Source organism: Thalassophryne amazonica, chromosome 11, assembly GCF_902500255.1.
Source record: "Thalassophryne amazonica chromosome 11, fThaAma1.1, whole genome shotgun sequence".
Classification (NCBI taxonomy): domain Eukaryota; kingdom Metazoa; phylum Chordata; class Actinopteri; order Batrachoidiformes; family Batrachoididae; genus Thalassophryne; species Thalassophryne amazonica.
The window spans coordinates 19,301,852-19,314,603 of record NC_047113.1 but is presented as its reverse complement, the minus strand read 5'-3'; the positions used below and the strand labels follow the sequence as shown (position 1 = coordinate 19,314,603).

The 12,752-nt window shown below is 39.6% G+C and overlaps 1 protein-coding gene across 2 annotated transcripts in view; it reads left to right on the top strand.

Annotated features, from left to right (window-relative positions):
• atg2a (autophagy related 2A) overlaps positions 1-12,752 on the top strand; it is a 59,635-nt gene that overhangs the window by 45,306 nt on the left and 1,577 nt on the right. Inside the window, exons 30-41 of one of the 2 annotated variants that reach the window (XM_034180909.1) lie at positions 524-747; positions 2,779-3,008; positions 3,120-3,255; positions 3,633-3,860; positions 3,978-4,079; positions 4,307-4,391; positions 11,102-11,255; positions 11,499-11,568; positions 11,717-11,799; positions 11,997-12,118; positions 12,215-12,369; positions 12,523-12,681. In XM_034180909.1, coding sequence (XP_034036800.1) covers positions 524-747; positions 2,779-3,008; positions 3,120-3,255; positions 3,633-3,860; positions 3,978-4,079; positions 4,307-4,391; positions 11,102-11,255; positions 11,499-11,568; positions 11,717-11,799; positions 11,997-12,118; positions 12,215-12,369; positions 12,523-12,681 — 1,748 coding nt within the window. Of the gene's footprint in view, positions 1-523; positions 748-2,778; positions 3,009-3,116; positions 3,256-3,632; positions 3,861-3,977; positions 4,080-4,306; positions 4,392-11,101; positions 11,256-11,498; positions 11,569-11,716; positions 11,800-11,996; positions 12,119-12,214; positions 12,370-12,522; positions 12,682-12,752 lie in introns of both variants that reach the window. The other variant, XM_034180908.1, reaches the window with a different exon arrangement.

Here is a 12,752-nt window from a genome sequence, read left to right as displayed (position 1 = left end):
CATTACATGAAGAAATGTGGCAGGGGTGGGATTTGAACCGGGAACCTTCCGCACTGAAACCAAGTGCACTAACCACTTGGCCACCCAAGTAATATGGTTACATTTCGTCTTTTTATTCATCATTGTGGTCTTTCAGTTTGAGAGCATGATTTATGTGAATCACAGTACCTCATTTGATATACAGTGTGTAGACTGTGCTATCTTTTGGCCAAAGATGACAATGAAGTATTTTTTCCATGTATGTGACTTTAGAATAAAAGATGCAACTTATAGTCCGGAAAAAAATGGTACTTATCTGTGAGGCACAAATGCTGATTCAAAATATTGAACTTGCTATTAATGAAAGAAATAAACTTGAAATAACACCTTCATTTTCTAGCTATAGCCAACTCAGGATAGGACAAAGGAATGGATGTAGTTCCTGGAGAAAGTTGTTCGCAGTACCATCAAGTTTAGCCTGAAGATTAGTTTTCTGTTTGATTTTGTTGATTTTCATGAACGCTGGATCTTCTGTTTTTTACAGCTTTACCTTCAGTGCCCAGAGGCTCGCCTGTCTCTGTCTATTTGTTCCCTGGTGAAGTGACGAAGCACAGCCCCTCCATCCTGCAGGAGGATGATTCTGAGCTTGATGCGCTGGTTTCTACAGCAACAGAGGCTCAGGCTGACATGATGTCAGAAGAAGGGTCAGAGGGCTCCACCGACGATGATGATTTTTGCATATTGGAGGCTCCTGGCATGGGAATTCCTGTGAGTTTCATTAATTTTCCAGCTTGATTAGTAGTAAAGAGTAGAAATAAAATCATGTTAGCCTTGAGTTTGTATGTTTTTATTAATGTTCATTGTGTTTTTTCCTTTTACAATGTGCTTTTAATGGGGTTGTAAAAAGACTGCTAACTTGAAATACAACCCCTGGCAATAATTATGGAATCACCGGCCTCGGAGGATGTTCATTCAGTTGTTTAATTTTGTAGAAAAAAAGCAGATCACAGACATGACACAAAACTAAAGTCATTTCAAATGGCAACTTTCTGGCTTTAAGAAACACTATAAGAAATCAGGAAAAAAAATTGTGGCAGTCAGTAACGGTTACTTTTTTAGACCAAGCAGAGGGGAACAAAATATGGAATCACTCAATTCTGAGGAATAAATTATGGAATCACCCTGTAAATTTTCATCCCCAAAACTAACACCTGCATCAAATCAGATCTGCTCATTAGTCTGCATCTAAAAAGGAGTGATCACACCTTGTAGAGCTGTTGCACCAAGTGGACTGACATGAATCATGGCTCCAACACGTGAGATGTTAATTGAAACAAAGGAGAGGATTATCAAACTCTTAACAGAGGGTAAATCATCACGCAGTGTTGCAAAAGATATTGGTTGTTCAGTCAGCTGTGTCTAAACTCTGGACCAAATACAAACAACATGGGAAGGTTGTTAAAGGCGAACATACTGGTAGACCAAGGAAGACATCAAAGCGTCAAGACAGAAAACATAAAGCAATATGTCTCAAAAATCGAAAATGCACAACAAAACAAATGAGGAACGAATGGGAGGAAACTGGAGTCAACGTCTGTGACCGAACTGTAAGAAACCGCCTAAAGGAAATGGGATTTACATACAGAAAAGCTAAACGAAAGGCATCATTAACAGCTAAACAGAAAAAAACAAGGTTACAATGGGCTAAGGAAAAGCAATCGTGGACTGTGGATGACTGGATGAAAGTCATATTCAGTGATGAATCTCGAATCTGCATTGGGCAAGGTGATGATGCTGGAACTTTTGTTTGGTGCCGTTCCAATGAGATTTATAAAGATGACTGCCTGAAGAGAACATGTAAATTTCCACAGTCATTGATGATATGGGGCTGCATGTCAGGTAAAGGCACTGGGGAGATGGCTGTCATTACATCATCAATAAATACCCAAGTTTACGTTGATATTTTGGACACTTTTCTTATCCCATCAATTGAAAGGATGTTTGGGGATGATGAAATCATTTTTCAGGATGATAATGCATCTTGCCATAGAGCAAAAACTGTGAAAACATTCCTTGCAAAAAGACACATAGGGTCAATGTCATGGCCTGCAAATAGTCCGGATCTTAATACAATTGAAAATCTTTGGTGGAAGTTGAAGAAAATGGTCCTTGACAAGGCTCCAACCTGCAAAGCTGATCTGGCAACAGCAATCAGAGAAAGTTGGAGCCAGATTGATGAAGAGTACTGTTTGTCACTCATTAAGTCCATGCCTCAGAGACTGCAAGCTGTTATAAAAGCTAGAGGTGGTGCAACAAAATACTAGTGATGTGTTGGAGCATTCTTTTGTTTTTCATGATTCCATAATTTTTTCCTCAGAATTGAGTGATTCCATATTTTTTTCCCGTCAGCTTGGTCTAAAAAAGTAACCGTTACTGACTGCCACAATTTTTTTTTCCTGATTTCTTATAGTGTTTCTTAAAGCCAGAAAATTGCCATTTGAAATGACTTTAGTTTTGTGTCATGTCTGTGATCTGCTTTTTTTTTTTTTTTTTACAAAATTTAACAACTGAATGAACATCCTCCGAGGCCGGTGATTCCATAATTTTTGCCAGGGGTTGTACATGGCTCACATACTTTTACACAGTTTTTAAAGTTACACTTGCTAACAGTGGAGTGTTTTGACCAACATTCGTTTGTTGTTACGTGCAGTCCACAGCATAACTCTGCATTACATATGTGCTTCCAGAAAATTTGGGCTATTTGTTATGTGTGCTAAGTGATCCGTATCCCACTTCCAGCCCAAAGATGGAGAGCCTGTGGTGACAGTGTTGGCCACAGGGCCCATCTTGGTGAAGGACAGTCACTTCTCCAGGCCCAGAGGCAGCACAGACCTGCTTCGGGCTCCCAGCCGCTTCCCTGTACCCCAGACCAGAGTGGTGCTGCGTGAGATTTCTGTGGTGTGGCATCTCTATGGGGGCAAAGACTTTGGTGGCAAACCTTTATCTATGCATGTCCAGCATGCAAACAGGTAGCAGACAGAAATACTCTGAATACGAGTAGATTCTCAATGATGCTTTCATTTTTTTTGATCAGTTTTGTCTCTCCATTTCTGTGTCATCCATTATCGCTATACCTGCAGAGGTCGTTCAGTCCCCACTGGTGTTCAGAGCTCTCCTTCTCGTTCCGTAGCTTCTTCCCGCCCACAGAACTCATGGCGTTGGACTGGAGGCATCAGCCGTCAACATACAGTTCTGATGGAGATCCAGCTCACCAAGGTGTGTGTATTTAAGTCATTTCCTCTCAGAAGGCAGCCTGATTGTCATGATACCAGTTGCTGCAGGTGTTGGACCACTACAGGTCCATGTTGGAATTTGGCAAAAGTTCTATGCCAGATGCCTGAGCTGACACAACTGCAGTTCTGCATGTAGAAACACACACAGCCACTGGTGTTCCGAAGCATCTCCCAGTCAGATACTATTCAGGACCTAATCCGCTTCACTTCTGAGATCTGATGGGATCAGGTGCACACGTGGCAAGATGACATATTGTTGTGTTTAGCAGAATAAGTAAAATAATTTTTGTTTATAGCTTTCCAGAAAAAAATGCTGTTTTTAAAATCACTTTCTGACGTTTGTTCTGTTTTGTCCCTTAGGTGTCCTTCCAGCATGAGACTTACCCAGTGGTCATTGCTGGGCAGGATGGGGATGGGTCGCAGGCATGTGGGGTAGGAGTGGGGCCAGGTGGGGAACATCCCCTCTCCAGGCAGGTGTTCATTGTTCAAGAGTTGGAGGTTCGAGACCGACTGGCCTCCTCACAAATAAACAAATTCCTCTACCTCTATACAAGTGAGAGCATGCCGCGCCGAGCCCATTCCAACATGGTGAGATGGCAAATCGACATTAGGACAACAGACAAAAGCAATTATTTGTGATGACTGTTGGTCCTAGTAACATCTGGTAAACGCTCGCTGTGTTTGTGTGTGTGTGTGTTGTCTTAGCTAACAGTGAAGGCCCTGCAGGTGTGTCCCGAGTCTGGCCTCGGTGGTCCGGAGTGCTGTCTCAGAGTCAGCCTGTTGCCTTTACGACTTAACATCGACCAGGTAACTATGATTCCTGACACTAAATACCAACAGCTACTGTGAACACGTTTGTCAAAGGCCAGTATTTTGGTTAGACTTAAACATTGTTTGAGAGAGCAGACAAAATTTGCACAGTCTTGTCTTTGGTGTTTTGAGATGTATTAATTCTATGAACAGTCACTAATTAATTAATTAAGCTATTCCTGGTCTTAACTAACCTTTTTCTTCTTCTTCTTCTTTGCCATTAGGATGCATTGTTCTTCTTAAAGGATTTTTTTAGTAATCTAGCTTCCTCTGTTAACCCTTACCTGCCTGTGGATCCTGCAAGTGAAGGTTTGCTTTCTTTTGATGATTATTATTATTATTATTATTATTTCATTTTGAGTCATACATAATGGTGAGGTTTGCTGTTCAAAACACAAATGAGTTTTTTAAAGTTCCATCACACAGCCTACTTAATTTTTTTCAAGATGCTCTTTTGTGCTGTACTGTGCAATAATTTTATGTACATTTATGAACATTGAATGAAAATTCAGTAAGGTATATCTTATATATTATATTCCAATTCTAAGGTGAAACTATGCTAGTATACTAAGGTATATCTAAAAAGGAAGAGTCATATTTTAGGCAAACTATAAGGTAAAACAAAGTCACAGTCATTTAATCAATTTTGTACATTCATAATCAAGTTTATTTCAGTGATTCTGTCACTCCTAGAGACTATATCTTGGCTAACAGGAGGTAAAGGGAAAGGGCATCAGAAACAGCCAGCTAATGTAACGTCAGGCCCGGATCCAGACTGGTTTGGACCGATGCAATTGCATCGGTCAATTTTTTTTATGCATCGTTCGTCATCGGTAAAAAAAAAAATCTTGAATAATCCCGAATAGTGCCGAACGTGTCCCCGCGGTGAACACAGCTTTTCAGTGGTTTTCATGTCAACCTATAGTCCGTAAATTATATGTTTCAGAGTCATACGGACGTACAAATATAATCAACTGTTTCTGCAGCGCGGCTCCACTTTGAAGCCGTGAAGCAATGCTTCGATCCACTAGCTCGTTGGTTCTTTGATTCGCTGTTCTTCAGAAACGGCAAGTCCGCTTCTTAACCCTCTCAAAGCCATTAAAATACTGTGAGTCACTTTTGTGTGGATTAAAGTCACTAACTGGGACTCTTGTGTTGCTGCTGTCAAGAAACGAGAATTGTCCTCCGTTCCGTTCACACAGCTCAAAACGCTGCGCAGCTCTCTGCCGAGACAGAGTCCGGTTGGAATTACTTCAAAACGAATCGCCGCTTTAAATAAAGTGACACTTCTTTCCAAACATTGTAATACAGACAAGAAACTACAATCGACTAAAACGTTTTTCCTCCCAAAATGAGACGCGCTCTATTTCTTTACAAATTACATCCTGAAGTGAAGCACAGCAGCTGCAAGAGCTCAGCTCAGATATATGGAAACACTTTCATGTCAATAATGTCTGAAAGGAAATGCTTTTGACAAAAATTACAGATTTTGTTTATTCCTATTTATGTCCAGAGATCAAGGATCCGCCATGTAGAGTTTATGTCAAAAGTTTAAGGATCCAGTGACCAATTTCATATTTATTTACTTTAAGACTCAATAAAATGTTCAATTTCAGTTCAGTTTCAATTTAATCAGCCTATAAAGTGCCAAATCACAACAAAATCTAAATATACTAAAACAAATACATCACAATTGTACACATCACAGTTGTGATATGTGTACAATGTAACTGTCTGTATCTCAATATATTATTACTAAGAATATATGCAGTCATATTTTTATTGATTTTATCAATAGAAAAAAAAATCATATATAGATTCAGGTATAATTGAAAGATTTTGGCAATAAATTTGATCCTGTTTACAGTCAATTTTTGTTATAGTGTTGTTTTTTTAGGACATCATATTTATGCAAATAAGAAGTGTTCACTATGGTCCATGAAGTATAATAAATATTAAAAGAAGTGTGACAGTGTATGTTGCACATGAATAAAAGAATGAGGATTATTGAATAACAAGACGCGTACGATTTTTATTTTATCATTGGGCAAAAATGCATCTGTCAGATTTTCACTCTGGATCCAGCCCTGAACATGTCGAAAAATTATTTGATACAAGCAGCAGGGAGCCATGGTGGCTACCTGACCTAGGCTTTGAAACTGACAGAAAGAGACACACAAGCTACATGTAGCTTCAGTCACAAACATGTTGATAAAATGAAGCAGCCTTTTTTTTTTTTTTTTTTACATGTAATAAGATTATTTCCTGAAATGAGCCTACACTTTTTCTCCAGTATGAATTTATTTTATGGGTATAGCACCAAAGCACAACAGTGCTTCCTCAAGGCACCCCCTAGCAAGCGCCCAGGCGACAGTGGTTAGGGGAATGATAATGAGGAAGAAACTTCAAGGACACCAGACACAGAGGAGTGACGTACTGCTTGGGCCATTCTAACAATTACAAGATTTTAACAAATTTTACAAAAATTTCTTAACAAACAGAATAAATGGAAAACAGGAAAAAAAAAAAAACAGAAGAGCAACAACAACAGTCTTTAATTGGGGGAAAAAGAAAAGAATCAAATCAATTTTATTTATATAGCGCCAAATCACAACAAACAGTTGCCCCAAGGCGCTTTATATTGTAAGGCAAAGCCATATAATAATTACAGAAAAACTCCAACGGTCAAAACGACCCCCTGTGAGCAAGCACTTGGCGACAGTGGGAAGGAAAAACTCCCTTTTAACAGGAAGAAACCTCCAGCAGAACCAGGCTCAGGGAGGGGCAGTCTTCTGCTGGGACTGGTTGGGGCTGAGTGGAGAGAATCAGGAAAAAGACATGCTGTGGAAGAGAGCAGAGATCAATCACTAATGATTAAATGCAGAGTGGTGCATACAGAGCAAAAAGAGAAAGAAACACTCAGTTTTAAGCCTGATCTTAAAAGTAGAGAGGGTGTCTGTCTCCCTAATCCGAATTGGGAGCTGGTTCCCCAGGAGAGGAGCCTGAAAGCTGAAGGCTCTGCCTCCCATTCTACTCTTAAAAACCTTAGGAACTACATGTAAGCCCGCAGTCTGAGAGCGAAGTGCTCTATTGGGGTGATATGGTACTATGAGGTCCCTAAGATAAGATGGGACCTGATTATTCAAAACCTTATAAGTAAGAAGAAGAATTTTAAATTCTATTCTAGAATTGACAGGAAGCCAATGAAGAGAGGCCAATATGGGTGAGATATGTTCTCTCCTTCTAGTCCCTGTCAGTACTCTAGCTGCAGCATTTTGAATTAACTGAAGGCTTTTCAGGGAACTTTTAGGACAACCTGATAATAATGAATTACAATAGTCCAGCCTAGAGGAAATAAATGCATGAATTAGTTTTTCAGCATCACTCTGAGACAAGACCTTTCTGATTTTAGAGATATTGCGCAAATGCAAAAAAGCAGTCCTACATATTTGTTTGCTATGCGCATTGAATGACATATCCTGATCAAAAATGACTCCAAGATTTTTCACAGTATTACTAGAGGTCAGGGTAATGCCATCCAGAGTAAGGATCTGGTTAGATACCATGTTTCTAAGATTTGTGGGGCCAAGTACAATAACTTCAGTTTTATGAGTTTAAAAGCAGGAAATTAGAGGTCATCCATGTCTTTATGTCTGTAAGACAATCCTGCAGTTTAGCTAATTGGTGTGTGTCCTCTGGCTTCATGGATAGATAAAGCTGGGTATCATCTGCGTAACAATGAAAATTTAAGCAATGCTGTCTAATAATACTGCCTAAGTGAAGCATGTATAAAGTGAATAAAATTGGTCCTAGCACAGAACCTTGTGGAACTTCATAATTAACCTTAGTCTGTGAAGAAGATTCCCCATTTACATGAACAAATTGTAATCTATTAGATAATATGATTCAAACCACCGCAGCGCAGTGCCTTTAATACCTATGGCATGCTCTAATCTCTAATAAAATTTTATGGTCAACAGTATCAAAAGCAGCACTGAGGTCTAACAGAACAAGCACAGATATGAGTCTACTGTCTGAGGCCATAAGAAGATGATTTGTAACCTTCACTAATGCTGTTTCTGTACTATGATGAATTCTAAAACCTGACTGAAACTCTTCAAATAGACCATTCCTCTGCAGATGATCAGTTAGCTGTTTTACAACTACCCTTTCAAGACTTTTTGAGAGAAAAGGAAGGTTGGAGATTGGCCTATAATTAGCTAAGATAGTTGGGTCAAGTGATGGCTTTTTAAGTAATGGTTTAATTACTGCCACCTTAAAAGCCTGTGGTACATAGCCAACTAATAAAGATAGATTGATCATATTTAAGATCGAAGCATTAAATAATGGTAGGGCTTCCTTGAGCAGCCTGGTAGGAATGGGGTTTAATAGACATGTTGATGGTTTGGAGGAAGTAACTAATGAAAATAACTCAGAACAATCGGAGAGAAAGAGTCTAACCAAATACCGGCATCACTGAAAGCAGCCAAAGATAACGATATGTCTTTGGGATGGTTATGAGTTAAAATTTTATTACCAAAGAAAGTCATGAAGTCATTACTAGTTAAAGTTAAAGGAATACTCGGCTCAATAGAGCTCTGAGTCTTTGTCAGCCTGGCTACAGTGCTGAAAAGAAACCTGGGGTTGTTCTTATTTTCTTCAATTAGTGATGAGTAGTAAGATGTCCTAGCTTTACGGAGGGCTTTTTTTTTATAGAGCAACAGACTCTTTTTCCAGGCTAAGTGAAGATCTTTTCAATTAGTGAGACGCCATTTCATCTCCAACTTACGGGTTATCTGCTTTAAGCTGCGAGTTTGTGAGTTATACCACGGAGTCAGGCACTTCTGATTTAAGGCTCTCTTTTTCAGAGGAGCTACAGCATCCGAAGTTGTGCTCAATGAGGATGTAAAACTATTGACGAGATAATCTATCTCACTCACAGAGTTTAGGTAGCTACTCTGCCCTGTGTTGGTATATGGCATTGGAGAACATAAAGAAGGAATCATATCCTTAAACCTAGTTACAGCGCTTTCTGAAAGACTTCTACTGTAATGAAACTTATTCCCCACTGCTGGGTAGTCCATCAGAGTAAATGTACATGTTATTAAGAAATGATCAGACAGAAGGAGGTTTTCAGGGAATACTGTTAAGTCTTCAATTTCCATACCAAAAGTCAGAACAAGATCTAAGGTATGATTAAAGTGGTGGATGGACTCATTTACATTTTGAGCGAAGCCAATCGAGTCTAACAATAGAGTAAATGCAGTGTTGAGGCTGTCATTCTCAGCATCTGTGTGGATGTTAAAATCACCCACTATAATTATCTTATCTGAGCTAAGCACTAAGTCAGACAAAAGGTCTGAAAATTCACAGAGAAACTCACAGTAACGACCAGGTGGACAATAGATAACAACAAATAAAACTGGTTTTTGGGACTTCCAATTTGGATGGACAAGACTAAGAGTCAAGCTTTCAAATGAATTAAAGCTCTCTCTGGGTTTTTGATTAATTAATAAGCTGGAGTGGAAGATTGCTGCTAATCCTCCCCCTCGGCCCATGCTATGAGCATTCTGACAGTTAGTGTGACTCGGGGGTGTTGACTCATTTAAACTAACATATTCATCCTGCTGTAACCAGGTTTCTGTTAGGCAGAATAAATCAATATGTTGATCAATTATTATATCATTTACCAACAGGGACTTAGAAGAGAGAGACCTAATGTTTAATAGACCACATTTAACTTTTTTAGTCTGTGGTGCAGTTGAAGGTGCTATATTATTTTTTCTTTTTGAATTTTTATGTTTAAATAGATTTTTGCTGGTTATTGGTGGTCTGGGAGCAGGCACCGTCTCTACGGGGATTGGGTAATGAGGGGATGGCAGGGGGAGAGAAGCTGCAGAGAGGTGTGTAAGACTACTCTGCTTCCTGGTCCCAACCCTGGATAGTCACGGTTTGGAGGATTTAAGAAAAAGAAAAGAAGACCATTATGGGTCTCCACAAGTCATCCTTGGCTCTTGGACAACTCTTCCGATAATTCTTTTCACTCCTTTGTCAGAAATCTTGCAAGCACCACCTGTTCATGGTCAGTTTATGGTGAAATTATGTTCTTTCCACTCCTGGATCATGGCTCCAACAGAGCTCAGTGGAACATCCAGAAGCTTAGAAATCCTACTGTAAGCAATGGCATTAGTACGTTTTGCAACAATAAAGTTGCACAGATCTTGAGAGAACTCGTTGCTTTTAGATGAGATGTTTCTTGTGTGACACCTTGGTAATTAGACACCTTTTTATAGGCCATCAGTTGGGACTGAACCAGTTGATATTAATTTGCACTGACAGGGTGCAGGATTGCTTTCTAATTACTGATAGATTTCACCTGGTGTCTTGGCTTTCCATGTCTTTTGGCACCTCCATTTCTTCAGGTGTTCAATATTATGCATGAATGTCATTTCACATTATTGCACAACTTAATTTATGGACTTATTTGTTTTAGTTTCTTTGTATGTGTGGATTACTGGAGTTGTTACTGATGTGGTGAAAGTTTTATGTCAATAGCACCTTTAGAAATATATTTACTGAAAATACTTATAATACTTATTTTACCTGCTGTGTATATACAAAAGGTACAGAGCTGCAAATGTTTGACACCCTAGAATTTTGAAGGGAGAAAAAAAAAAAACAAGAATAATGTAACTACTTTTTTTACTCCTTCCTTTGGTGAATTTGAAAATTTCTCCATAACATTTTGAATAAATACCTGAAAATTTTAAAGTGTTTTTTACTGACAGTGATGAATGAAAAACTATCATAAATGACATTTATGGCTGCAAACTACCAAAAATTTTCCGAAGCTCTGCAAGTCATCAATATTAAAACTGTTAAAGCTGATTTTCTCGTGTGACCCTTATTTGGACTAAGCGGGTATAAAAAATTAATGCATGTTTATGATAGTAATTAGCAGAAACATTTTGTCCTAGACAGGTTCTTGTAAATTTATATTTTTTTCCATCCATCTTCAGTGAGGGCAGACCCTTCACAGAAGGCATCTGAGGAGGCGGAGTCAGCTAGTGACTTGGGACCTGATCTCACAGCATCAGTAGAAACCACAAACAGTGAGAAGAGCTCATCCTCTGTTGGCTCCACCTCCTCCTCTGACCAGCCAATTTATTTCCGGTGAGTAAACCCTGCTTCACCCAGAGAAATGCACGGAGTGTGTTGCAGCATTCATAATCAAACCGGAAAATCAAGAAAAAAAATTGGTGTTTTGAAGATTATCTGCCACAAAACTAAAATTTGTCACACAAAAGCCAAAATAGGAAGCAGTCATCATGATGTGCTGTTTTTCAATGTGTGACATTATTTGGAAAATGCTCAAGTCAGCTTTTCTGGGATAAATAAAACTTTACACTTTTTCAGGGAGTTCCGCTTCACCTCTGAAGTGCCTATCTGGCTGGATTATCATGGTAAACACGTCGTTATCGAGCAGGTGAGGCTCAGATATCTCTTCTGTTTCCTGCTTTAAATAAAAGCTTAAAATGCAGAAACACCTAATGGCATTTTGGGGAAAATTCACTCAGCATACAATGACCCAGCATGCTATGTTTTCACACTGGTCCTCTCCTCGGGTTTCACAGGGAACGTTTGCTGGGATTTTGATTGGCCTGGCCCAGTTGAATTGTTCAGAGCTCAAACTGAAGAGACTGTGCTGCAGACATGGGTATTAAGACAAACATTTACTGCTTGAAATACTTCTTCTTCTTTTTTTTAAGCTGAAATGTTTATTCTTAAAAATGTCCCAAAAATTTACTTTTTAAGACTAATTCCTGAATTAGTCAGGAAACAGTGTCACGTGTAAGAAACAGTGTCAGTTAGCATTTGACACATTTCTGGTGTTTCTCTTTCAATGCTTTCCAGTCTGCTGGGTGTTGACAAAGTGATCCAGTACGCTGTCACAGAATGGTTAACAGACATCAAAAAGAATCAGTTGTCGGGCATTCTCGGAGGTGTTGGTCCCATGCACTCTGTTGTTCAGCTGTGTGAGTTGATACACCACATGTATGATGCCACTGTTGAGATCACCTTTTTCTTCACCATTTCCTTTCTTGCTTTTCTCCTTTTCTGTGTTTCTCCAGTCCATGGAGTCCGGGATCTGTTCTGGTTGCCCATAGAGCAGTACAGGAAAGATGGTCGCATTATCCGAGGTCTCCAGAGGGGGGCAGCATCTTTTGGCACATCTACAGCATCTGCCGCTCTGGAGCTCAGTAATAGGCTTGTGCAGGCCATCCAGGTACCCAAGCTGTCAAGGAAATCCAGTACCGATTCTGAATTTTAAAGCTGTCTATTATGTAGAATATTAGCAATGATGACTTCAGAATTCTTCTTTTAGCTACTGATTTGAGCATGGTTACTGTTGTTGCTGCCTGTTATCTGTAATTCACAGGCTACAGCAGAAACGGTGTATGACATCCTGTCTCCAACACCCCCGCTAACAAGCTATGCCATCACAGAGGGCCGCGCCCCCTCCAGCCGATCACGCAGAACCACCCATCCTGCAGACCTCAGAGAAGGTGTGGCCAAGGCCTACGACACAGTCAGAGAGGTGTGTTCATTAATCCACACTGTTGGAGTTTAACTGGTTGCTTCCTGTACATGGATTCCGTGCGGTACACT